The following is a 22,280-nucleotide window of genomic DNA, read 5'->3' on the forward strand; positions in this document are numbered from 1 at the left end:
CATCAAATAACGAAGCAGAATACGAGGCTATTATAATAGGATTAAAGCTAGCTTTAGCCGCAGGAGCAAGAAGGTTGATAGCGCACAGTGACTCCCAGCTTGTGGTTAACCAACTTCAAGGGACTTATGTGGCTAAGGAGGAGAAGATGGCCAAATGTGTGCTCCGGGTTAATGAGTTACTCTCGCATCTAGAGAACTATGAGGTAAAGCAGGTACCCAGGGCACAGAATGAAGTAGCAGATAGGCTAGCCAAGATGGCGAGTTCTATGGCGAATATTGACAGTAGAAGAGTCACCTTTCTAGCAATTACTAAGGAAGAGTTGGAGGGACCAACTCTTGACATTCTGTGCGCTGGAGAGGGTGAACCAAGCTGGAAAGATGAAATCATCAGTTTCCTAATGCAAGGACGCCTACCTCAAGATCCCTCTACAGCCCGAAAGCTTCGGATAAGAGCCGCTCGATTTACAGTAATCGATAATGAGTTGTACAAAAGAGGCTACTCCTTACCGTACTTGAAGTGTCTTGCTCCCAGTAATGCAAATTACGTACTTCGAGAGATTCACGGAGGAGTTTGTGGGAATCATTTAGGAGGAAGGGCATTAGCCGGAAAAGCTCTGCGACAAGGATATTTCTGGCCTACAATGAGGCGTGATGCAGAAAAGTTGGTAAGACACTGTCATGCATGCCAAGAGCATGCAAATATCAATCATCAGCCAGCTACGCTTTTACAACCCTTGGAGAGCCCCTTGCCTTTCGCGCAATGGGGAATGGATATCGTGGGACCATTTCCAATAGCTTCTGGGCAGAGAAAGTTCATTCTCGTTGCCGTCGATTACTTCACGAAATGGGTAGAAGCTGAACCTTTAGCTAAGATAGCTGAAAGAGACATAATAAAATTTGTGTGGAAGAATATAATCTGTAGATTTGGAATACCACAAGCCTTTGTCTCGGATAATGGAGCACAATTCTCAGGTTCTAAGTTAAGAAGGTGGTGTGAGGGGTTTTCCATCAAGCAATTCTTCACTTCCGTAGGAAAACCCCAAGCAAATGGACAAACTGAAGTTACAAATCGTACTATCTTGCAGCACCTCAAAACCCGATTAGGCGCAGCCAAAGGCAAATGGGTGGATGAACTGCCGAGTGCCCTCTGGGCTTATAGGACTACGTCACGCACCTCTACCGGAGAATCACCCTTCAACTTGGTTTATGGGGCAGAAGCAGTGGCTCCCGCAGAAATAGGAGAACCTTCCATGAGAGTCCAGAATTATACTCTAACGGATAATGAAAAAGCAATGAGGTTATCTTTGGATCTCGTGGACGAGCTTAGGGATGAGGCATCACTGCGTGCAGAAAGGTGCAGAGCGCAAATGGCCAGAGCGTACAATAACAAGGTTAAGCATAGGTCATTTCAAGTAGGGGACTTAGTCTTGAGGAGGGCAGAAATCTTGCGGCAGGTAGGTAAACTTGATCCGAAATGGGAAGGCCCGTACAAAGTGATCGAGATAATCAAAGGAGGAGCATATCGTCTTCAGCAACAAAACGGGAATAACTTACCAAGAACATGGAACATTGCTAACTTAAAGAAATTTTACGCGTAGACTGTGTGTTTCTATTTGTTTTTACTTAAAGAACCATCAGTGACAAGATGTTGTTTTCTCAGTCACCTTTATCAATAAAATCTTGCATTTATCATCTTATCATTTTATTTAATTAAAGACCCTTGTACCCAATAAAGTAAAATAGAGTGTAGCGCGTGCGAAAGTCATCACTAGACCCAAGATGTCACATAGAGCCACCCAAGCATAAGAGGCTTGGCCAGCCCAGTGGGAAAATGCTCAGACACTGTAAGAGGTCACCAAAATAGAGTCCCGGGATACCTACACCTCGTAACTAGGGTGAGGACTTCCCGTCGAGACCATAAAAGCTTAATTATGCCTAAATTCATATTCAACTAAGCAACAAGCATAAAGTACGACCGATAAGAAAACATAAAATAATGCCCATGTGGCATAGTAATCAAAATAAACCACGACTGAATAAAATAGTTGTGCAGAAACGCGATCTCAGAATAAAGGTCAGCCAAGTCTGGTGGCAAAATAGCAACTCGTAGTACTCAAAATAAAATATCATAGCTCACGAAAAGGCAAAAATCATCCATCCTCGATAGCTTCGTCAGCAGGGAGCAAGTGCAGCGCACCAATGACCTCGCAGTCAACGTCCCCCGCTGGAGGAAAATCTGGCAGAAGGTCAACCTGAGCGGTATCATCCAACTCTGGCACATGAGGTGAAATCTTCATAACCACCTCCTCAGGAACCAAGCCTGTCAAGCGGAGCTGGCGACGACAGTCTCGCACCACCTCGTCATGGAGACCAAAAGCGTAACTGTAAACCTCATCAGCATAGGCCGGAGAAACTCGAAAGGCTGCTAGTGCTTTCTCCTCAATACCCGTCACAAAAGACTTCCCCGCCTTAGAAGCCAAGAACATCCCGCCAGTCTTCACCTCGGTATGGTGCTTATCATAGAGGGAACCAAGCTCTTTACGTAATTCCTCGTCATCTCTGGTCTTTTCTTCACATTTCTTTGCCAAGCAAGAAAGCTCGTTTTGGAACTTCATGTTCTCCGATCGAAGGCGTTCATTTTCTTCTTTTAATTGGGAAAGCTCTCGGCGAAATCGAGCTTCCTCAGCTCGACCTCTCTCCTCTCGAGCCTGGTAAGCACAAGCCAGAGACACAGCCTGAGAAACAAGAAACAATTGATTACATCACATAAACATCCCTGCAGACAAAGCACTGAGAGACAAGGAAAGCACCTGGCAACCTATCAAGGCCAAGGAGTGGGATAGAGCAGCGGGTGTTTGAGGGACCAGATGGGCCATGTTATAGTCACATATCATCTCCCTCCCTTTTCTCCATCCCATATCAGGATCGTCTGTATCCCAAAAAGACCCCACTCTATCTTTAGCATTAACTCCTTCCAAGAATAGAGAATTCTTCCGAGGGCCTCGAGAAGACGATAACGGATCTCCGCGACCTTTCTTAAAGATTGGCGGAGGGGCCACTTCACCCTTCCTCTTGCCATCGTCGTGTCCTCTAGTACACTGGTCCTTTCTTTAATCAACATCAGCGCCAGGAGCACGACTGTCATTCGGCATAGGATGAGGCCCCTGGCGACCGTGAGAACTAAACCCTCCTCCACGACCAGACTGGGGGTGCGACCCCAAGATGGGAATAGAAGATCGAGGAGCGGGAGGGTAGCGACGGTCATCATCTCTTTTCTTCTCTCCGGTAGAAAGAGGCCTCCCCATAGTGTCTTCGCGAGTTTGAAGGGTGGCCAAGTTCACGCGCAACCCTACAAAAAATAAAAAATAGCGGCAATGAAGCATCAAAGGTCCATAAATCAAACGTAACAGCTAAAAAACACGAACATCAACGATGTGCAAAAAGACAATTAGAGCAAGAAAAGGGATACCGCGGGCCAACAAACTCTTAGGATCGAATAAATCATCAAAAAACCTCAGGGATTGACACTGAGCTTGCAAGTGTCGATGAATCGTTCTCATTTTCACAACACTACAACTGGAGCTCCAAGTTGAAGGTACCTCCCCCACCCACTATCCTTTACAAAAAGAAAATGGGACCGCCAATCCCCTCGAGTCGAGCGTAGTCTGACCATAAACTTGCAACCAGCACGAGGTTGAAAATAGACGGAGTAGTCAGGCTTAAGGCATCACACTGAGAAAAGAGAATGGAACAAAGAAGTAGTAGCCTGAATTTGAAACTCGTCTGCTCGATAACAAAATCCCAGAAAATAAGTAAGTGAGTTTGAGGTAACTGACTGAAGCTTACACCTAAGGTACGAGTCACCTCGACTAGTAAGGAATGAGGTGGGATAGAAAACCCACTATTAAAATGGGCCAGGGTCACGGTAAAATACCCGGCGGGTGGGTTGTGGTAAGAATCCCCCTCTCCAGGAGCCTTAAACGTATAGTCAGATGAAATTTCCAGTTTACCACTCAAGCACTTCACATCCCGAGGGGTCAGAAGGCTCTGATCTAGGTCCCCAGGAATAACTTCTCGATCCGGATTATCGCCAAACGAGGAACCATGAAGGCGAGGTAGAGGCACTGGAGGGATGGGAGTAGAACAACTCTCAAGTTCTTCTATTAAATCATCATCACCCAGAGAGCCCAAGGCACCAAGAAGGGTCAGATCACCCAAAGAACCCAAATCGCTCAAGAGGGACGGAGTGTCAGAGTGGCAGAAGTAAGTATCTGAAGCCTCGTCCAAACTAAAATCACTCGAAAGGGGAGATTTGTGCATACGACTAGCCATTAGTAAGGAGTACTCCTTACCGCGAGGCGCACACCCTGCAAGAAGTTTTAAAATTTATCAGTTAATCCGAGAAGAGTAGCGTTAGGCGCACAGCCCATATTATTTTGCAAAGATTATTAATCACCCCAACCCAAATCCATTCCCATTCCACAAATAATCACAGCCCAATCTCTAGCCCCAACCACCCCAAATCAAACCCATTGCACAAAACTACCCAACCCAACTGTTTGGCAAGACAACCCATCCCAAACCCAAGCTGCACAATTGTTGACTCGAGCCAATCGAGGTCCCAACTACTTTCGAGATAGCAGCAAGCTCAAGTTAGCAACTCTTGCACCCACATGCTGCGATGAGAGCGAACGAGCTTGCGCCCTCGCGCGACTGCACCAGATCATCCCATGCCCAAGATGCAAGAAGCATGGAAACCAAGTTCTGTTACTTCAACAACTATAATGTTAATCGACCCAAACATTTCTGTAAGGGCTGTCAAAGATACTGGACAGCCAGCGGAGCCCTCCGAAACGTTCCCGTCGACACTGGACGCCGGAAGACCAAGCCACCGTGTGGGGGGCTGGCGGCGTTGTCGGATTGCTGCTTGTTCGATGCTTCAGGGATGCAACAGCTGGATGTCGATGAGGTTGTGGAGGAGTGGCAGGTGGCGTAGAACGGCGGTCTACGGCAACTTTTCCCGACGAAGAGGAGGAGATGCGCATCGAATAGTCAAAGCTATCAAAAATGGTCCAGTTTGTCATGTAGTTTCAAAGGCAAAACAAACCACCATTTTTGGAGAACTTGAGCGGTTTAAAGGCCACAAGACGATCAGACCGAGGCGCCGGGGTCGGAGAGTCCCATGGTGCCTCACAGATTTATAAGAGTAAACCAAGTAGAAGGGAGAAGAGAAACGATGGTTTCGTGGAGCAATCATCCAAAGAGTAAAAGAAGAGCATGTGAATATATATACACATACGTATAATATAAAAGCAACAGTAAAAACATAAAGAAAGGAAACAGAGCAGAGAAGATACCTGACATGGCGGCGGGGACTCTGGAGAATAGTGAGGCGTGTGGGACCCTTATATAGGGAGGTAGGTTTTGCCCCAGTGAAAGAATTAAAATGAAGAGAAAAACGAATTTGTTGTTAATTTATTAATATTTTATTTTATTTGGGAGCGTGGGGGAAAGCTTTTTCTTCGGTTGAATTAGTACTCTCGATCACCTTCATTACAGTGTAGGTGTTCGAGAGTGGGGGGCTTATGATGGGTATTAGTCTAGAAAATTTCTTATTTTTATGAATACTAGTTTGGTATAATTAAAATTTGATTAAGGTTGTAAAGATTGGTATGGACCATTGATTAAGAGAATATGCTCAATAGAGATCCCATGAGGTTCAAGCCCATGGCCCATCATAGAAGTTTATAAATAGGAGCTATCTCTCCATTTTAAAAGGACATTCACATTATCTCATTATATGTTCCAAAAGTCTCTAGTTTTTGTGAGTACATATTGGAGGCATTTGCTAACTTGAGTGTTGGAGGATTTTTCGCCGGGTGTCTCCCGACACATCTATCCTCAAATCGTGACGTAGGTGACGACCCCGAAGTTTATTGGTGTGGACGCAGAAGTAGTGGATATTCTCTCATAATAACTTGGTCACCCGAATTTCGTGCAGCATCACGACCCCTTGCATTACCATTAATAAATTATATATATATATATATATATATATATATATATATTTCCAGGAAGCTTGCTTAGTTTTGTTTATGTTATTCATGTAAGTAGTGATTTTATTTAATGTGACACGTATGTTGAGCAAATAAATCATGACCATTCATTCAACCATGATATATAAATAAGTGATTATGATTCATTATTTAACACACTTATCATATATGTTTTAGATAATAACATTACTCGTATAAATAGCATATAACAAGTCGCCATACTGAGTGTATGTTAGTATACATGTCAAAACGGGCTGACGGAGCGGGCCAGCCCGCAACCCGCCATTAGGCGGGGCTAATATATTCCATTTCCTTGGAAGACCCGCCCAGCGGGGGAAGTTGAATTGCAACAGCAGAAGTCCAAATCAATTTATGTAATGTATTTAGGATAATAATAATAATATTATTAATATTATTATTATTTTAAAATATTGAATATCTTAGTTTTGTTACGTTACTCATCAATTGTGTTAATTTTTATGTTTATTAATGAAGTGACACTCACTTGTCAGACTTGATGAAACATATATATCCAATAGTTGATACTCATCTTATTGGTGGACACGATAAATAGACAATATAAAAAAACTATTTCACATGTAGCTTTCGTAGTTGTGTAAAACCTGAGAGGAAAAACTCAAAATATAAATAACACAACGACATATCTTGTTGATGCTATAAAAATATTTAATTACGAAAATTTAAATTTCAAGAAAAAGAAAAAACAGTGATAAATTTATATTTGAAGGCAAGGTGATATATAAGTATTTGAATATTGTGATGTAAATAGAAGAACTAAATTATATACAAGTTCTTTAAGGAAATATTTTATTTTATCAATTTACTAAAACTATTAATTTTTTCTTTTAATACAAATCGAGAAACTACACAGCATCGCAAAGAATTTCACGAGTACCACACAAATAAATGAAGTCCTACTATTAAAGAAAATTCAATCCCGGCGTAGTCCTTCTACCTAGTCCAGTTTCTTGTTTCCAAACTTTTTTTTGTACCCTGCTATGACGGGCTGCTTTGCATGCTAATTGATCCAACTGGATTTCTTTCTTTTTAATGAATCTAAAGTTCTTAGCAAAATCTTGTCGATGCATTATTTATGGTCTTCTTGACTTCTTGTATATGGTCTTCCTGTTCCCGGTCTTCTTGCTACTGCTGCTGTTGATCATTTTCGATTGATAACTTTCTCAGGGGAGAATTAATGTCGTCAGGTCAGCTTTCTTGTTTACAAAACTTGAGATTTAATGAATTGACGCTGACTATTATGGCTATATTTGCTGTGGAGAAAAGATGTAAGAAAGTTTAGTATGTCTTCTTGTTGTGATTGGTGTTTATTATTGGATTATTGGCACTTTTGCGTGGGATAATTAGTCGAGTCTCTTAATTTTATGGGGTAAATAATCTGCTAGATGGAGAAAATTTGGGAAAGCTTTGAAGTCAAGTCCATAATGGGACTCAGGTTTTCTGAATTGTTTACATTTTGGAGAAATTTATCATGAGATATTTTCTTCTGAATTTAGTTTCTGCAAAATTGTTGCCTTCAATAAGAAACAAGTTTAGACCGTGCTTGAATTTAGTGTTCGCCTGTTTCATTTCTCCGATCACTCTATCTTTATTGTTGCTGCTTTTACGAATTAAAGAAGCAAGTTTATGTATAGTTATTGTTATGGGTATTCTTGAATGTAGGAATTTGAGGCAACGCAAAGAGAGATTTGGGCCCATTTTTTTCCCTGGAGACAATGAGTTATATGTTGAGTGAATTTCCTCAAACAAGATTAGACGGAAACTCCCTGTGAAATCTTTAGTTCTTGAATAACGGTCATTGATGCGGTAACTGGCTTGCCAATTGGTACTGCAATGGAAGTCCTTTCTCAGGTAATAGAAGCCATCGTTGAGTTAGCGATATCCTCTAAAAATGTGATCATTGAAAAGAAGAGTTTTGCCCAACTATCAGAGTATTTGCATAAGATTGTTCCTCTATTGAGTGAGTTGCACAGGAAGGATCTGTGTGATTCTGATAGCTTGAGAAATGTTGTGGAGATTCTAAACCATCAAACGAAGCTGGCAAGGCAACTGATCCAGGATTGTAGCAACAGAAACCGGTTTTATCTCTTTGTAAATTCTAGGTCTATTGTTAAGTGTATAGGGGATATTACTAAAGAGATTAGCCATGCAATGAGTTGCTTATCTCTTACTTCTCTTGACATTTCCTTGAGTACTAGAGGCGACATAAACCAGCTGGTTAATAAAATGAAGAATGCCGAATTTAAGGCTGCCATTGCTGGAGAAGAAATTTTAGAAAAAATAGAATTTGGAATACACCAAAGGAATGTCGATCGTACTTTTGCTAATAACTTGTTGGTCTCTATTGCAAAGGCTGTTGGAGTTTCGACTGATCGTGCGGCATTAAAAAGGGAGTTCGAGCAATTCAAGAGTGAAATAGAGAATGTAAGGTTGCGAAAAAATGAGGCCGAAGCTATACAGATGGATCAAATTATAGCTTTGCTAGAAAGGGCAGATATAGCTTTGTCGTTCGAAGATAGAGAAAAGAAACACTTAATCAAGAGAAAATCTTTAGGTATGCAGCCGCTCGAACCTCTAACGACGTTCATTTGCCCAATCACTAAAGAAGCTATGGTTGATCCTGTGGAAACTCCTTTGGGATATACTTTTGAGAGGAGCTCCATAGATAAGTGGTTAGCAGATAACCCCACATGTCCTCTGACCTCGACTCCATTGGATTCTTCGATGCTTAGGCCAAACAGAACCCTGAGGCAATCTATTGAAGAATGGCAGGAGAGAAATACCATGATTATTCTTGCTTCTCTTAAATCAAGACTATCATCAGGAGGGCAGGAGGAAGTTCTAGTTTGTCTGAAACAATTGCTGGATCTGTGTCAGCAAAGGGAAATACACCGAGAATGGTTGATATTGGAGGATTACATACCTACTCTTATTGAGCTCCTCCATGTTAAAGATCGGAGTATCAGGAACCAGACCCTCAGATACTTTGTTTGCTGGCAAGTATAACGATGATGCTAAGGTACGAATTAGTCTCGGACTCTCAGTTATGTTTTCTCCTAAAATGATTTATGTTCACTAATACTCTGAGATTTAAGTTTTGCATATCTTGCTTTGTGCAATTTTTCCTGATAAAATATATTTTGCAGGACATAATTGCTAGAGTTGAGAATGCAATAAAATACATTGTTCAGTTTCTTGGAAGGCAAATTGGGGAAAGGAAATTGGCCGTGGCGTTACTGCTGGAACTGTCAAAATGTGAAACAGTGCGTGACTACATTGGTAATGTTCAAGGCTGCATACTTCTTCTTGTAACTATGTTAACCAGTGACGATCATCAAGCCGCCACAGATGCAAAGAATGTTTTGGATAATCTTGCATTCTCGGATGACAATGTCGTTCTCATGGCTAATAATAACTATTTTAAACATCTTCTGCAACGTCTCTCGGCCGGTACATATCTCGAAAACTTGTTTTAACTATCACTTATCCAGTATGTTTGCTATTATATATGTGTTAGTTCTTGATACAAAACCATCCCATGATTATTTTCGTTGACAGGGCCAGATCATGTCCAGATGGCAATGGCAAAAACTTTGTGGGAGATGGAGTTGACGAATCATAACAAATCATCTCTAGTAGAAGATGGTGTCTTGGATTTACTTCTTGTCTTGGTCTCCCATGATGATGTTGAGATGAAAATAGTTGCTGTTGGAGCTCTTCTGAATCTGTAACATTAAAAAAGAATGGGCAAGAGGTGATAAAGAAGCATGCCGTCAGACCATTGTTGGACATTCTCCATCACCAAACATCGTCACAAAGATTGCGCGAGCTTGTGTCTGCAGTTATTGTAAATCTCGCTCTATCAAGTATACCTGAAGATTCTGCTGCAGTTCCACTTCCGTTGTTGGAATCTGAGGAGGATATTCTTGAATTATATTCGCTGATTAATTTTACAGGACCTGGTGTGAAGCAAAACATTATCCGGATATTTCATGCCATGTGCCTTTCACCCATTGCTGTTATTATCAAGTCAAAATTGAGACAGGTAAACAAAATCTTGTCTGTGTAGTTGATTAGTCATCTTATTTAGATGATTATTAAATATGCTTGTAATGAAAATTCGCCTCCAAATTTATGCCTTGGTTGGTTGCCTTTCACAGTACTCAGCCATGCCGGTGTTGTTGAGATTGTGTGAGGTTGATGATTCCACTTTACGTGCAAATGCAGTCAAGCTATTATGCTGCTTAACAGAAGATGATGATGAGGCCAAAATCTTGGAACACATAACACAATCTTCAGTCGAAGCCTTGCTCATGATCATCAGGAATTCCGAAAACGAAGAAGAAATTTCCTCAACATTGGGTACAATTGCTAACCTTCCCGAATCTGCACAAATATCCAAGTGGCTTTCGGAATCCCACAATCTCACGAGTAGTCTTACTTCTCTTTTCAACAGTGAGAATATTAGAAGTGAAAGAAATCAGTTCACAGAGAGCGTAGTAGGAGCCATATGCCGTTTAACAGTTAGGACAAGCGTGGAATTGCAAAAAAAAGTAGCGGAAGTAGGCATCATATACAATCTACTACCGCTGCTTGAGACGGGAAGCAGTTTAACAAGAAGGAACGTAGGAATTTCTTTGACACAGCTCTCTCTGAGTTCCCCTGAGCTGAGTCGGCAAATCTCTAGGCGTCCAGTTTTATGGTGCTTTTCGGCTTTACCCGAATCCTGCCCAGTTCACCGAGGTATTTGTACAGTTGTATCCTCGTTTTGCCTATTGGAAGCAGGTGCAGTAAAGCCTCTTGTTCAGGTTCTGAGGGGGGAACCGAATCTGGAAGCCGGCGAGGCAGCTTTAGACGCTCTTTTAACTTTGATAGACGGGGAACGTTTGCAAAATGGTTGCAAGGTACTGGAGGAAGCAAATGCAATTGCAGAGATGATTAAACTAATCAGTCATCCAAGCCCATGTACCAGATTACAGGAGAAGATATTGAGCTCTTTAGATAGGATATTTCGAATTCTGGAATATAAACAGAAGTATGGACAACTAACTCAGAGGTATTTGGTGGATTTGACTCAGAGAGGAAACAGCAATTTGAGATCTTTAGCTGCCACAATACTTGCTCGGTTGAACGTTCTTCACGATCAGTCTTCTTTTTTCTGAAAGAATTCAATACCTGCTCGTGCTTGGTGCTTCTCTAATTCTTTATACTTGGTTCATAGATTTTATCGTCTACAATTACTTTGATTCTTGATTGAATGTGATTTTAATGAAATGGGGAGTTTTGTCATAGGATACTCTTCCGGTCTGAATATTGCATACAGGCTTGTTTGCTTCTAACTGATTATTGGATTTTTTTCTAATTGTTTCTATGTTTAATTCATTCAAGAAATAATTTCACATCTTTCTAAAACTGAGTTTATTGGGAAATTTAGAAAAGTTTTACTGTTCATAAAATCTAAATTTAAGGAATTTTAAATAGGGTAGAAAGTTTTTTGTGTAAAATGTAAAATTTAGGGTAAGATGTTGTATGTAGATGCTTGAGTGCGTCAAGCTTTGATGACTTTGTTATTTATTAAAAATGAAAAAGATATCAAATAACGTCGTGCCCATTTTTTACCCAACAAATTACTTGATTGGTTTGTGTGAGACGATCTCATTGATTGTATTTTATGTGACGGATATCTTATTTGAGTCATCATAAAAAAATATTAATTTTCATGCTAAAAATATTACTTTTTATTATGAATATCGGTAAGATTGATCTGTGATAAAAATTCGTAAGATCATCTCACAAAAAATCTATTCTATATATTATATTTATGTTCATCATGTTATTATATTAATTAATTAATTTTGATGTTATGATATAAAAATTCTTTATTTTTATTTTAATAAAAAAATCGCAAAATGTTATTTTTGTAATTTATAGTTCACTTATACTATCGTAAAACTAATATACTATATATTTATTTTCATTAAATTTTTACATCATGATATGACTTCAATATAAAAAAAAGAATATTATAAAAATCATAATCATAAATATAAAAGACAAAAATTCATTTAGCACCAAAAAAAAGTTATACTCGTGCCAAAAAAAGAAAAAAAAAATCCAAAAAGAATCAAAGTATAGATTTCTTTCTCTATTCAAATCTCATTAAAAGAAGAAAAAAAGGAAATCAACAAGGGAGTATAGTCTCAAAGCAGTGGACCCCATCGAACTCCAGCGCGAACCTCGGCTTCCGGGAAAATTCCGACTTCTTCGCCTGTTGCGGCGTTGGATTCACCTCTTTAGAACTCTTGGTATCATCGATTTTGGCAGCCGATTTCTGTAGGATTTGGTTATTGTATGCGCTCACTTTCTGGCCAAAAGTCTCAGCACCGAGCAGATCGAATGAACTGAAAACGGATGTCAACATGGCTTAATTCGAAATGGAGTGAGTATTCTTCGCAATGAGAACTCTGAATTATCAATAAAGAATGAACTTCTGTATCTATGGAGGTAGGAATTGGAGGAGAGGGTATTTATAGAACGGTGAAATTGTGTTGGAATAGGAAACTTATTCCAAGACTTTCAACGCGTTTCAAACGTTGGAAGTAACTGGAAACGCGCTCACTTGTCTACTTTTCGTTTGTGTTAACTTGACACGTGGATATTATTCGTACCAGAAAAACATCACCACGTGTAATGGCTATTGAGAAAGAAGGGGTCAATTTGTTCATGCGTTATAATTGAGGTCATATTTGTTTTTTTATGGAAGTAACGTACGTGTAGGTTTCATGTGGAAAAATATTTAGGGTTTCATTACAATTTTGGGATTAAAGAATTGAGGTAAAATTCATGCGACCAACTAAGGGTCAACCATCCCTCGTATGGTGGGCTGCCTGCCTTGTTTGACCTACTCAGTCTGCCAATGAAATATTAAATTCAGAGTTAGTGGTTGGAACATAAAAAAATTCGTACTTTTTGACACACTTGTATGGCAGACAACGGATGTAAACCCATCCATATCCATACCTCGCTCAAATTTAAGTGCCCTGTTTTTTTATTCTTGTTGACCCATAAACATGCTCTAAAAGTCAAATATTGGTGATGGGAGAATGAATACGTCGAAAAATAATTATATACCATGTCAATAGCAACGGGGAGGTGGATATGCGTGAACTGTAAGAAAATTAAATGAATAATACAAAAAAATGATTTCAATATGGTCAGGCCAACTATTCACGCTTAAGCATGATAGATATGACACAGATTATTTTTGTAATTTTATCTTGACAAAAGTAACTTGAAAATAAATAATAATAAACATCTTCTTTTGCAAAGTAATTTACCGCTATTGAAATTTGAAATAGATGGTTTGGAGCTTTGTAATGTTTGCGATCAGTCGAACGAACTTCATGTTGCATTCCAACTTTAGTATATAATAATACATAAGATTGTCTTGGAAGCTGAATTCTAAACAAGAGTACATAGTGATTTTTTCATAATCGTTTCAAAGAGTTGTACAACTTTTTGTACATAAAATAGCTGTTTTCTTCGCTGTCTAATTTCTTCGTAAAGAAACAATTGTCAATACTTCTTTTTTTTTTAGAAGGACAATTGTCATATTTTAAACCAATATGACATATCATATCTATATCTCGGTATAGACCTGACTTGATTCAACTTATTAGGGAATTTAAGTCAAATTTCCTGATAAAGGATCAACAAATTCACTTGACAATCCCAACAAAGAAAGTGGTACCAAAACATGAACAAAAGAATAATGCATGCACAAAAGTTTAAAAAAAAAGCTTAAAGTTTATACGATATTGATTTCATTCTAGAATGGGATGAAACGGACTACAGGGATTCAAAAATATGCACTATACAAACAATTCCGAACATCACAAATAAGCCAAAAAATTCTTGGAAGTCAAAGTAAAATATCAATGAAGAGAGTTTCAAATAATAATGTTTGAGTAATACATCACCAGAAGACAAATTCACATCTTCACCCGTGAAGCCGGCGACTCACGGATCGAACAAAGAAAGAGAGCAAATAATGAGATAATGATCATGGACAAGAAAAGAGGACAGCTTTGAACATCAAGGCATCAGTTAACAGCAGAAATCAAAACATTTCATGGGACTTGAAATTTTACAACTAAGGCCAAATTGCAAATTTTCAAATAACAATCATACCAAGGCTTCAAATAACGCTGACATATCAAATTTACGGTCTATCAAAAAAATGGACACCAGATAATTGTAGCAATGTCGATAATAACTCTTCCAAAAGTAGTAGCAAAATCTCAATAATCAGATAGTAATAACTCAAATTAGGCCGATACCCTGTTTGCAAAAAATAAAATATGGCTATAACAGCTAGTCAAACAAGCTGAATCCCATGTCGTCGTCACTCTCCTCCTTTGGTTCCTCCTGGAAATCAAATTATCAAACACACAATTAAATGATACCCAACAACGATACCCAAAAGCATCATGCAACTGATACCATTAAACTCAAGTTCGAACTAATTATAGGAAATAGTGAATCCAAAGAAATGGAACTAAGAAGTAAACTAAATCCATTATGAGCCACAATAATCTGCAATAGATTTCATAATTTGTTAAGATCCAAACGCATCTCAAGAATTACCAGGACATCACTACAATAGAATACCATATCTAAACAAAATACTGCATTTGAAAATAAGAAAACAAACAACAAAAACTAGCACCTTCTTCTCATCGGCAGCTGGGGCAGCCGCGGCAGCGGAACCAGCAGCAGGAGCGGTAACTGCAACTGCAACGGCAGCACCGCCACCTCCGGAGCCTATATTCATTATAAGATCTTCAATGTTCCTCTTCTCACAAAGTTTAGCAAATAGACTCGGCCAATACGATTCCACAGTCAAACCACCCGCCTTCACCAGAGCCGCAATTTTCTCCGACTGATAAACAAAATTAAATAAGGAACTTTTAGTCAAAGCACACACCGACCACACAAGTATTCAGATACGTTTCATTCTTACAGTGACAGCGATTCCATCATCATGAAGGATCAAGGCCGCATAGGAGCAGGCAAGCTCTGCAACCGACATTTCTACCGTTCAAATCTTCGATCTACTGACGGCTTCCGCGGGTGAAATTAGGGTTAGCGTTAGGGTTCAAAAACTTCAGTTAACTACTTATTGGATATTGAAGGTGCCCTTTATAAGTTTGAGGCGGCCCAAACTAGGCCATGAATATCAAAAACAAAATCTCAAATGCCTCCTTTAACTTGGTAATTTTACCTTTTTTCTCTCATAATTTTTTTTTTTCAATATTCAGGTTTACAAATTTCAACTGTAATTAGAAATAGCAATCCACGATTGAAAACTCGATAATTCGCGCACACACATTTTTAGTTAATTTTTTTTTAAAAAATTAATTTATTGACGATGATTAACAAATCATTTAGTTATTTTTAGAATTTATTTAAATGTGTAGTTATAATAAATTTTATTGGATAAAATGAGTAATTTTGTTCATCCATTAAAATTACCAAGGTTGTTCTAAGGTGTTTTTGCATTATTATACAGTAAATATTGGCCTAATTACATTAATCCTCGGGAAAAGTCTAAAAGAAATAAAAAAAAAAACCTAAGAAATATTAATAAGCTAATACATCCTTCATTTTGGAAAAATCTATAACATTTTCACCCATATGTTATAAAAACTCAAGACCTCTTGGATTAATCTTGCTCGTTTTAATGGATTTACAAAAATACATCTCCTTTTATACAGTAAATATAAATAATTTATTTATTTTCCATGAATATAGGTAATTTTAGAGTAGGGAGCGTTTACAAATATTTTTTTTAAAAAAAGGCATCAACTTTTTCTTCACAAACTTGTGAGAGCAAAGTGAAAAATCACTTTAAAGACAAAGGACGAGACAATGGAGTCGATTTAACACATGCATTAGTTTCGAAAATATGCTGGCATTAATCGTGCAACATTTTTATTGGATATATAATAAACTGCGCATATACAAATTGATCGAATCATGTTAACCTATTAAAATGGAAAATTTATTTGCTGCATATTTGGGCTCTTTCGCACCATGGTTCTTAATTTTAAGTGATAAAAATGTATTAAATGTTCATCTTTGTTGAAAATATGTGCCATCCACTTTCAAAGTAGTAAAACATCTTATAAGTTGTGTTAAATGATTTATAAACATATTCCAAACAAGCTCTGATATTCAACTCGTAATCCACTTACCTTCGCAAAATACTAATACTTGGTAAATAATAAAACCATATCATATCCAAAGAAGTTTTAAGCAATTAAAGGATAGAAGTCAGGTCACTAAAATTAGATCCACGCAGCTCCAAATAAACATCCGACAACATAAATCGTTCAGAAAAGACATGTTTCAATCTGTTGTGTACTTCCAGGCGGATCGATAATATTCTAGGAATCTATACCATCCTGAAGCCACAAGAAGTTCGAGCTTCTAGTCAGAATTAAACCAAAATTCGACAAGAAAAAGAAACGAAGCAGCAGCTACAACCAGGGACGCACTGCATGTAGAAGGGAATTTTTATTTGATTATTTAGAGTACCATACTGTGTTTACCTGTTTTGGGGAAGCAGACTTTGACCTTGATCTGGACCTGGACCTGAGTCCACACAAAAAAGCAAAGAACACGGAGATGCTGATTTTAAAACGAGTGGATGTATGTAATAAAATGTTGACTAGACGCTGAGAACTGAAAACCATTACCTAGAAGGTTTAGCAGGAGATGCAGATAGTGATCTGGAAGCAGGTCGGTCCGACGATTTGCTGCCCAATGAAATGATTCATTTGATGATTTACTGTTTGGTTCAATCAAAATACAAATAATTCAGGATATTGTGCATAACTTTACCTTCTTTTCCTCCTCGGACTTCGGCCTCTGCTGCGACTTCTACTTCGGCTTCTTAATGGACTGCCCTTGTGTTCCTTAACCTAGCCCAATGGTGTGAGCACACATACATTATAAAAGAAGAAAACACTGAAAGACTGCTATAATCAAAATTACTGCAAACCATAACAAAAAACGAAAAAATTATAGGAAACTATAGCAACAAATAAAGGGTGGAATTTATTCAAAATAAGTATCGCAACAAGAGGAGTGAGAACTATGTGTTGCATCGGAGTTTTTGAAGGTATATGATTTTGGTTGAAAGTGAAATGGGTGGAAATACCCGGATATAAGTTCTGGTCCAAGGATTTTTGAACTCCGTATCATCAAGTTTCCTTATCTGATTTGTTACAAATAGTGTCAGGACCGGATTACATCAAATAATAAAAACATGATTAATCCCTTAACTTACAGCATATTTCATGTCCTCATAATTGGTATAATCAACAAGACCATAGGCTCCTGCATTCGAACACAAATTTCAGAAACAACAGAAGTGAATATTTCAAAACTTCAAAATTTATGTGGGTACATAAAGAAATATGTAAAAACATGAAACCAACACCAGAAACAAAAAAAAGTAAACAATCATATATGTAATGCCTTCACTGTCACGATAAACTTCTGCAAAACAAACATCCCCAGCTTTCCGCATATGATCCTGAAACATATCCAGAAAAGATGAATATGGGGGCCGCCGGAAAGGCATGTACTGTTTGAAAATAAAATATCCCACAAACCTTCAAATCTTGCCAAGAAGCAGAAGAAGGAAGCCCACGAACAACAACTATTTGTCCACAGACACGTCCAGATGCAAAAAAAATCACATCGTGTAATTTGAACAGAGTAAAGTCATAAAGCCACATGATACGAGCTAATTTGTAAAGTACCACGATATTCAGAATGGCGAGAAATGCCATGGCGCCCACCATCCGCAACCCGGCCATGACCAGTACGTCGCTCATTAGATGATGAGGGTCCTCTACCACCATGTGCAAGCTCAACCTTAATTGAGTAGCAGGAGATGTCAAGAAAGAATAGAAAAGGGAGATATGCCACCAATAAATTGAGGGCAATAAAAAAATCAAAGAAGAAAGCAAACCTCGAGCTTATTTTAATTTAATAAACTCACCCTCAGTCGACAACCATCAAAGTTATAGCCATCTCTACCCCTAATAGAATCTTCAGCATCCGGGGCATTCTCAAACTAAATATAGATTCAGACCACTGGTTATTTTCTTAGCTTAAAAAATACAGAATACAATTATTCTTTAAATATCTTGAGGAATCTATAAGCAAACATAATTGAAAAAAACCTCCACAAAGCAATAACATGGAGGACGTGGAGGAATCTTCAGTTCAATATCCAATATGCGACCATACTGCACAAGAAAAAGGTTACTTGTTAAGCAAGAAACTTTTGGAAAAACAACATTTCAAAGGGAGTTGTTTAAATGACTGGCATAGAACTTACATACATTGGAAAATTTCAGAAAAATCGCGCAAGAGCTTTCTCACACAATAGACTTAGATATGATATCTCCAAAAAAATTTCACAAAAAAAATAATGACACCCACTCTACAAACCACACGTCTCTTAAATGATCACTAGCAAGCATGTAATCAGAAGATAGAATGCTTTGCCTAATCCTTAACAAGGAGCCAACAATTTAGCTATTGGGGGAGCACAGATTTTGCCAACCTAAGATTCTTAGTTTAATTTACATTTGGTGAAGGCATGTGTGAAACAATATTTAACAACAAAATCCCACAAATCAACGAGTAACAAATATGGTGAAAATGTAAAAACACATTGGAGTTAAAATCGCAGATCAGCCACACCTAACGAATATGTAAATGTAAACACCAAATTAATCGCAAACAGATTACAGAGAAAAAAATATATCAATCCTCTACACATGGACTACCCTCAATAAAATTTACAACAACAAGACTCATTTGAAAAAATTAGAGGTCGGGATTTTTCTGAGGGGAGAGTACAAATACATAAAAGGTAAAAAAAATGTAAGAAAGTGATTTTAATTATTGATGATGATTTAATAGCTTTACAATAAGGTATTTATTTAGGCCGGACACGACAAAATTTTAACCACACCCAATTAAACAAATGAAAGATGAAATGTCAAATTTACAACTCAAACCTTGTAAAACAGGTCTTCAACTTCAGACTCTCTTATATCAGCCGGAAGATTCCCAACATAAACTAAGCGAGAGAAACGACCACTCATTTTCAGACCCTAAAGTGCTGCAAAAGATAAAATACTAGAGAAATGGGGAACCAATTCGAAGAATAAAAAATGTCAGCTTATGATAAATGAATTCTATGCGACACGGGTTGGATGATCAGACGAAGAATTCAAAACAAAATAATACTTATGCAGCAAACCAAGAGAGCAATCCTTGAGGTGAGCAGTGCTCCACAAGCTCCATTGCTCATGTGTTCCAAGATGCTCCCAAGCTACTATTTTTTTGAAATAAAATATTGATTCCCATCCTCTCTAAATTTTTTGCGGATGAATAGCTCTTCAGAGAGCGAGCAAGAACTTCCAAATATATATAAATCACAAAAACTCCACCCAGATTTCTCTAACTCCCATTCTACATCCCTATGTATCATTGCAAAGCTCATATTTGTCCAAGCTCTTGATATCTATCATAAACAAAGCATTTGTCACAAGATGAGGTAATGTTGCCATAAACTTCAGTGACCTTAATTAGATTTCTTTTAACCATGAGGGATACGATGATTCCGGAAAACATGTAAAAAGACGCCTAACGTTTATGGCCTTTTCAGTATTGACATATTACACTGAAAATTTGAATCAACTAAGCGTGCTAGTTCAATTTGATCAAAGGTAGAGGCTACTAGAGAAACGTAGAGCAGAATGCGCATCACTTAATTGAATGACAACTAAAGTAACTGAATCACAACTCCTTGCACCTCATTATTTGCAAGGAAACAGTTGCAACAAAACAATAAGATAGCATGAAGAAAATACAACCATCCGAGGCCACAAGGACCTCACAAGAAACAAAAAGTGCTAAAATGCTAAAAACCACCACAGCTTTTGTAGACCGCTCTCGCAGCGACGCAAGAGCCAATAGATATCCTTACATACAATGTACCCCCCAAAAAAGAAACAACAAGATAACTGCACCTGGAATGTTATACGGAGAACAGTCACACGGCACAAATCACTGTTCTTCATTTTATGGCATAAGACAGTGGCACAAAACTCAATTTGCAGAAGATTATTCAAGACAACAATAATTAACATATAGTCCCAGAAAGAAGCCAAAATTTCATTCAACCATGCACAATTTATGTCACATGGCCAACGTTGAGTTACAAGTGTGATCAGAATCAATGCGTACAATATCAAACTTATAATTGTAATCTTCTGTATTAGTCCATACGGAAATTTCTCAACTTCACCAAGTCCTCTCGAGAGAGAAGCTTACAGAGCAAAATGTCTGTGTATATGATGAACAACGGCGTCGTTTGCACAAAACTGTACTTTTTACAACTTCAAATGCCGCTCAGACTAATCCTTGGAACATAGAGAAAATCGTAAGACAGAGTTTAGGAATCGAAAATGACGTGTTAACCTAGATTCATTGAAAATGGAGAAAATCTCAAATTCAAGACCAAAAAAAAATGCCACTCCTCACTACCCAGTACTAATCCACTCTCCATTAAATCAAGCATATCTAGAATCACTCATTAAAACCCCTTACTGGCAAAATAATACAACTGAACGACACACCAAGAAGATAACTAGATCAACAGAGAAGTTATCTCGAAATTCAACCTTCTGCAAGCAGTGAATACAATAGATCCCCTTCGAAGTGCAAATATAAACATATAATTGCCAAACAACTGGGATTTTTTTCAAATTAATTACACGAAAAAGAAAATTTTTAGGAGTTTCAAGATAGATTCAGCCTCATTCGTACCTCTCCGTTATGTTTTGAACCTTCGCCTCGGATATCGTGCCAATGGCCCAGTTTAGGGCTTTGCTCAGTTGGGGGAGGCGGGGTCCGGGGAGCAAAACTAACATATATCTCAGTTTTCACAAGGGAGTGAGGTTTCTCAAATTACAAGTTTCTCCCCAATTGTTTTGCAATTTTATTAAATTCAATAATTAATAAAAGAACATGTCTCTTGTGAGACAGTCTCACGAATCTTTATCTGTGAGATGGTCAATCTTATCTATATTTACAATAAAAAATAATACTCTTAGCATAACAAATAATATTTTTTCGTAGATGACTCAAATAAGAGACTCGTCTCACAAAATACGATCCGTGAGATCGCCTCACAGAAGTTTTTGCATTAATAAAATTGTTCAAATAATCTGACAAGTAGTCTCAATATAAATATCACCGCCGTTATCAATATTTTTAATTCAAATAATCAAAAATAATTTTATAAAAATATAATATTTTTAATTTTATTTACATATATAATTTAGTTTTTAGTTCATATCATATTATGACAGATGCAACATTTACAAATTTTAGGTTTTTGATTATTTAAATTGAAGTTAAATAAAAATAGAATAAATGTATTTTTTTGTCTGAGAGTCAATCCGAACAAAATCGAGACCTAGGTCGCGGTTTTGGTTCTGTTTTTGGTTCGGTTGGTTTGTAATTATTAATGATTTAGCAAAAATTTGTGTGAGACGATCTCACGGGTCGTATTTTATGAAACGGATCTCTTATTTGAGTCATATATGAAAAAGTATTAGTTTTTATGCTAAGAGTATTACTTTTTATTGTAAATATCGGTATGATCGACCCGTCTCACAGATAAAGATTCATGAGATCATCTCACGATACACTTATTTTAATGATTTAGTATTTTAGTTTGATTTGTAACTTCGCAAAACTGATGGTATTGAGTTGGTAGGAGTTTTTATCATAAGAACCGAACAAATCCGGTTTGTCGACCCCCTGCCTCTCACGCTATCAACGTAAGGTATATTATGAGAACCAATCCGGTTTAGTCACTCAAACTAACTTGGTCTTTCTCACTTCCAGAGAATGTTTTAGAATTTGAAAATAATAAATTACTGTAACATTTATTTTATCTTATTAATTTATTATATGGATCTCGGGGAAAAAATGATATATATCGCACAAAACAAAACGAGGCTGGCCAGGACCTACAGAGAGAAGTCATCATATAACATGAGAGCAAAGGTAAAGCAAACCTAATCT

At 37.8% G+C, this 22,280-nt stretch overlaps 3 protein-coding genes and 1 pseudogene across 12 annotated transcripts; 1 reads left to right on the top strand and 3 right to left on the bottom strand.

The window, feature by feature from the left end:
* Positions 1-1,988: 1,988 nt before the first annotated feature.
* On the bottom strand, positions 1,989-5,663 carry LOC142533225 (uncharacterized). 2 transcript variants are annotated; one of them, XM_075639913.1, is made up of 3 exons: positions 5,358-5,663; positions 2,811-3,349; positions 1,989-2,735 (listed from the first exon to the last, which is right to left on the bottom strand). In XM_075639913.1, exons 2-3 carry the CDS (start codon positions 2,916-2,918, stop codon positions 2,151-2,153), a joined length of 693 nt encoding a protein of 230 aa, XP_075496028.1. In that variant the 5' UTR covers positions 2,919-3,349; positions 5,358-5,663; the 3' UTR covers positions 1,989-2,150. The 2 variants fall into 2 exon arrangements, with proteins under 2 accessions (XP_075496028.1, XP_075496027.1); XM_075639912.1 differs by lacking the exon at positions 5,358-5,663 and having other exon boundaries at positions 2,811-4,491.
* Positions 5,664-6,960: 1,297 nt separating this feature from the next.
* LOC142532925 (U-box domain-containing protein 44-like) lies at positions 6,961-11,435 on the top strand (annotated as a pseudogene).
* Positions 11,436-14,308: 2,873 nt separating this feature from the next.
* On the bottom strand, positions 14,309-15,339 carry LOC142533846 (uncharacterized). Its single transcript, XM_075640754.1, has 3 exons — positions 15,118-15,339; positions 14,824-15,036; positions 14,309-14,522 (listed from the first exon to the last, which is right to left on the bottom strand). The coding sequence occupies exons 1-3, from the start codon at positions 15,184-15,186 to the stop codon at positions 14,469-14,471; spliced, it is 336 nt and encodes a 111-aa protein (XP_075496869.1). The 5' UTR covers positions 15,187-15,339; the 3' UTR covers positions 14,309-14,468.
* Positions 15,340-16,328: 989 nt separating this feature from the next.
* On the bottom strand, positions 16,329-21,141 carry LOC142532620 (serine/arginine-rich splicing factor SR34A-like). Of its 9 annotated transcripts, none has more exons than XM_075638942.1 (14): positions 21,015-21,099; positions 20,475-20,602; positions 19,199-19,302; positions 18,353-18,418; positions 18,169-18,243; positions 17,927-18,041; positions 17,777-17,823; positions 17,640-17,697; positions 17,449-17,498; positions 17,320-17,376; positions 17,001-17,080; positions 16,856-16,915; positions 16,709-16,751; positions 16,329-16,561 (listed from the first exon to the last, which is right to left on the bottom strand). In XM_075638942.1, exons 3-14 carry the CDS (start codon positions 19,283-19,285, stop codon positions 16,544-16,546), a joined length of 756 nt encoding a protein of 251 aa, XP_075495057.1. In that variant the 5' UTR covers positions 19,286-19,302; positions 20,475-20,602; positions 21,015-21,099; the 3' UTR covers positions 16,329-16,543. The 9 variants fall into 9 exon arrangements, with proteins under 9 accessions (XP_075495057.1, XP_075495054.1, XP_075495059.1 ...); XM_075638939.1 differs by having other exon boundaries at positions 19,199-19,707; positions 21,015-21,098; XM_075638944.1 differs by having other exon boundaries at positions 20,520-20,602; positions 21,015-21,097.
* Between the last annotated feature and the right edge of the window lie 1,139 nt (positions 21,142-22,280).

This window comes from Primulina tabacum, chromosome 18, assembly GCF_025594145.1.
Source record: "Primulina tabacum isolate GXHZ01 chromosome 18, ASM2559414v2, whole genome shotgun sequence".
NCBI lineage: Eukaryota > Viridiplantae > Streptophyta > Magnoliopsida > Lamiales > Gesneriaceae > Primulina > Primulina tabacum.